Here is a 5,000-nt window from a genome sequence, read left to right as displayed (position 1 = left end):
AACTTGTACAAAGGATCAAAGCAAACTTAAAGAGAAAAAATCAATGAACATGTAACTAGCGAGAAATGATTGAAAATCAAAAAATTATACCTTTCTCTTCCATTAAAATACAAAGTATCAATGTTTTATACATTACGTACAGATGGACTGTTTGTGAGCCTTAAGTGTAAAGGTATTGTGTGATGTTTCCGAAACATAAAAGTAGGGTAGAAATTGTATAAACTTGTGATGCATGAGGAATGTCTGTAATCCAGCAATATGTTAACGATACGGTGATGGAAATAAAAACAAAAAAAAAAGTACAAAATCAGTTGTTGTCAACATTGAGTCATCCTTCAGTTCAAGAAATTTGGAATCAAAACCCTTTTTTTTGCTATGAATACTCATCTTAGGTATCAACAAAATACATAAATAATCATTCAAAAAACAAATACAAAGCAAATTCAGTATGACCTGATCAGAACAATGGCCCTGGATTTGGCAGATTTATGGTTTGATACTAAAAACTATATACTAGTCATAAAACCTGGAAGCAAGCTCATTGGTCACAACTATAGAATTAAATCAAATGCTATATCCGAAAAAAAAAACTTGCTCCACTATAGTTTTTTCTCATACAAATTTCAGTGACTAATAGTCTGTCTCTTGAACTTCATTTTTCATTTATCCATAAATGATGCTTTATGTCTTTTTCACAAATTAACCTTATTTGATTCAATAATTAAGTCTCAAAACAGACATAATGTGTTTGATCCATTAATCTTCAAAATGAAACTGATGAAGAAGAGAAAGCTACAATTTCTTGCAAATTAAGATACCTTTTCATATCAAATAAGTATATTTGTGCAATTCTATTTGTAATCACCTTCCTATCATATTTCATATTCTCACTTCAATAATAGGGTTCTATTGTTCTTGTACTCAGTGCACTCAACTGCCTCTTTTCACTACAAAAACTATCAAGAATTTGATAAGCAATAATTACAGATATACCTGTATACTGTGAATCTGTAATGAATCTTAAAAACAAAAGATATGTTTCATTATTAAAAATACAGTAAAATGAATGGGGATTTATCAAACTGCAGAGAGATCGAAATAAATCTTTCTAGAACTTATCTTGTGCGTGAAAAAGAAACCATCAGTAATATGTACACCTTATATTTCCAGCTTATGTCAATCAAAAAATATAACAATAAATGCAACAAGAAAATAAACTTGACTTCACAAAAAGGAAAAACAAAACAAGAGTTGATGTCTGTACAAAAGACTGTGAAAATCATAATTCCACATCAATAACATGAGATCAGTATGATCGTAATATTGTGACTAGTGACCCCGTCCGGAGAGCGGTAAGGTGTTGTGCTCAAATCATGAGGCTGCTTTCTTTGGAGACTTTGCAGGAGACTTACCGGCAGCCGCAGCCTTGGCCACAGGTGATCTTGGAGGAGGGGACATGTGTGCTGATTTGGCAACTTGTTTGTTTAAGTGCGGGGAACTGGGTGACGCTGTGGGTGATGACGCTTGGGAGGCTACCTTAGAAGGGGTTGAGTTTTGGTTAATGGCTAGCGAAGTGGGGGGAAGGGGAGTCTGGGGTGGGGAGACTGTGGAAGCATTGCTGTGGCCACGTCGGTGCCTTTTGTGGGGGCTGTCTTCAGGACTGCTCCCCTTGGGCTCTGGGGATTCTGCAGGTGGTTTGGGGATGACCGGGGGTGGGGGTATGTGAGGCACCACCATCGTCTTGATATCCACAAAAAGCTTCAATATCTCCTCCTGAAAGAATTTCAAGAATAAAATTACTGTAGAAAAAAAAAGGAAGAAAAAAGAAGCAGATTCAGAAGTAATATTCATAAATATCATTATAATAATTAATGCAAAATCAATTCATTTCTGTTTCACTTCAACTACTAACCTTATGTTCACACATGTCATCTATTTTGGCTCCAGACTTTGCACGAAGGTAGTAATGATGGAATACTTTTCCATCCCAGAATGCCCAGGGGACCACCTGGCATGAACAAACCATCATTTAGCACAAGTTTGCTAAATTCATATTTGTTAATCTGAAGTACCAATTTCCCGGGAAAATGTGTATTCAATCCAATAAAAACATCCAGGTGAGTGTAGTTTCATACAATTTCCAACACATTAAAAAAGTCCACCCACAAAAGCTACTCACATATTTACGATCCACAGGGAAATCACATGCAGCTATGAGGAAGTAGAAATTAACAAGTCCCTTCATGAAGATTGCAGCCACGTGGACTGCACGAGCATCAATGCGTGGCAAAGCTATTGCTCGGATTTGGTTCAAATCTTCCCTTAGAGGCGAGAGGAATGCCGCAATCAAGGCATTCATTTCCCAGTCCTTCAGTATTGGCTTTGTTTGGCTACACTGTTTATACAAGAAAGAGAAAATTACTAAGTTCATATATATGCAACGGCACAAACTCCTTCATATATAAGTTGCAATTTAGCACAGACCTTAAATAAGAGAAATTTCACCTTTCCTAAGACAAAAATTCATAATATAAAAGTGGAAAACCTTGGCAAAAGAAAGAAAGAAAGAAAGAAAGAAAGGAAAAAAGAAAAAAGGAAGGAACAAAGAATGTTCGGAAGAAAGAAAGAGAGAAAGAAAAGAAAAGAGAAGAAAAGAAAAGAAAAGAAAAACACACAAAGACAAACAGGGATGAGGTGCAATACTAAGGAATTTCAAACACTGTGAAGGGAAACTGAAAATTAGAAACAGAATAAGGTTAAGAAGGAAAGCAACGATAACCTTTACCATTTTTCATTACGGTATAAATGTCAATCTGAACTCAAAACCATACCTGCAGATAAAAGAGGATTGCGACGGGGACTACAATGTGTGGTGGGAAGGTCCGAATCCTAGTTTCACTTAAAACGGGATGGATACAGGCAAGGAAGGTCTTCCATTTCAAGTCATTGTCTCCTTCCCACAGTTCTTCTAGTGATGGAGTTCCACCTGCAATGAAAGAAAAAAAAAAAGAGGGAGAGGGATGGAAGTGAGAGAAAAAGAGAGAGAGAGAGAGAGAGAGAGAGAGAGAGAGAGAGAGAGAGAGAGAGGAGAGGAGAGGAGAGGAGAGGAGAAGAGAGGGAGGGAGGGAGAGGAGAGGGGAGGGGAGGGGGAGGGGAGGGGAGGAAGAGGGGAGGGGAGGGGAGAGGAAGAGGAGGGGGAGGGGAGAGGAGGGGGAGGGGGAGAGGAGGGTGAGGGGGAGGATGAGGGGGAGGGGGATGGGGATGGGGATAAGGATGGGGATGGGGATGGAGAGGGAGAGAAAAGGATAGAGGGAAGAGGACAGAGTGAGTGAGTGAGTGAGTGAGTGAGTGAGTGAGTGAGTGAGTGAGTGAGTGAATGAGTGAGTGAGTGAGTGAGAGAGAGAGGGAGGGAGGGAGAGAGAGAGAGAGAGAGAGAGAGAGAGAGAGAGAGAGAGAGAGAGAGAGAGAGAGAGAGAGAGAGAGAGAGAGAGAGAGAGAGAGAGAGAGAGAGAGTTTTAAATAGAGATGTGTAAAATACATTCACTGTATCTACATCCTAATCTGATTTAAGAGGATTAATCTCACTGATGACTATAAAAGAAACACATGTTATCCAAAACTTTGAAAAACTAAAATATCAATTTATTTAAATCCATGACAGCCAAGAAAACAAAATAAAAGAAAGTGAAATACATTTAAACAATATAATGCCCCCCAGAACAATGATAATATGATAACCACTATAGGCACCAGAAGCTCTGATGAGGGATTATAGGCATTGTGAACCTAGATCTAATAGCAAAAATACTGCTCACTTTCATTTTGTTGGATATCATGGCAATATGGTGAATAGGATATTAAGACTATAAATAGTTTGTGTGTGTGTGTATGTATGTATGTATGTATGTATCATATATGTAAATATGATATATATTATACATATATATATATATATATATATATATATATATATATATATATATATATATATATATATATATATATTTATATATATATATATCAAATATAATAGTGTTCCTGAAAACATGTGTATTCCTGTAAGGAATGCAGGCAGTTAGCGGGAATACATAAACCAGAAAAAGGAATCTAATTAGTCTATTTCAATATAATTTTGATTATCAACATATGTATCACATAATGAAAAGTACTTAAAGGCATGACCTAAATATATGCAAAAGCTTAATAATCATAACCAACCACTTTTCAAAATAAGCCCTGGAAATGATGCAATAATCATTATCCAAAAATACCTTAATTATAAAAATTTCCAGAATAATTTTGATGGGGGCAATATATTAACAGGGTACTTATGGATAACTTGGTTATCTTAGGCTTTAAATTAATAAATTAGCATTAACTGTAACCCTCTTTACAGGAACACAATAAAAAATATATTTTTAAACACACTGACCATGTCAAAATCACCAGAAAACGGCATCCATACGCACAGAAATATCTAAACTACATATCTATTCCAAAAAATTATTAAAATGAACTATGAAATTCTTGGAAATAATGAGTTTCAAGGGATGACCTCAATGTGAGCAAAATATTCCTTTTCTTCCTGGCCATACATACGAGATCAGTCACCTCAAGAACACAAAATCAAACACTATGTGCAACAGATATACCATAATAATAACATACCTTCTAGTTCCACTGGATCAACAAAGTCAGCTTCCTTCAGTTGATTGCCTGAGTACATGCACCACTCTGGTACCTGAGTCCATGCATCTGTCAAAAACCAAATTCTTTCTTAGGGAACCATCGCTTAGAGATATATGTAATCTCAGACAAAAATAACTATTCAAAAAATGATACTGATTGTCAGATATCATTTTAATGCATGGAAATAAAAAAAAAATGTAATACCAGCATTCATAATAATACATCTAAAGGTGTGCTCTTTGTGAGCAATTCATTATAAACCAATTAATGAAATGACTGGCAAACTGTGCATGCTATTAATGTGAATATAT

The 5,000-nt window shown here is 36.1% G+C and overlaps 1 protein-coding gene across 4 annotated transcripts in view; it reads right to left on the bottom strand.

The window, feature by feature from the left end:
- Window positions 1-1,145: 1,145 nt before the first annotated feature.
- LOC119595668 (constitutive coactivator of peroxisome proliferator-activated receptor gamma-like) overlaps window positions 1,146-5,000 on the bottom strand; it is a 23,048-nt gene continuing 19,193 nt past the window's right edge. For all 4 annotated transcript variants that reach the window (XM_037944777.1, XM_037944779.1, XM_037944778.1 and 1 more), the window contains exons 9-13: window positions 4,669-4,755; window positions 2,832-2,986; window positions 2,180-2,395; window positions 1,913-2,008; window positions 1,146-1,773 (exon numbers count right to left, since the gene is read on the bottom strand). In XM_037944777.1, the coding sequence (XP_037800705.1) occupies window positions 1,372-1,773; window positions 1,913-2,008; window positions 2,180-2,395; window positions 2,832-2,986; window positions 4,669-4,755 (956 nt within the window). In that variant the 3' untranslated portion in view covers window positions 1,146-1,371. The remainder of the gene's footprint in view (window positions 1,774-1,912; window positions 2,009-2,179; window positions 2,396-2,831; window positions 2,987-4,668; window positions 4,756-5,000) is intronic.

This window comes from Penaeus monodon, chromosome 36, assembly GCF_015228065.2.
Source record: "Penaeus monodon isolate SGIC_2016 chromosome 36, NSTDA_Pmon_1, whole genome shotgun sequence".
Classification (NCBI taxonomy): Eukaryota; Metazoa; Arthropoda; class Malacostraca; order Decapoda; family Penaeidae; genus Penaeus; species Penaeus monodon.
This window is presented reverse-complemented; position numbering and strand designations above follow the sequence as displayed.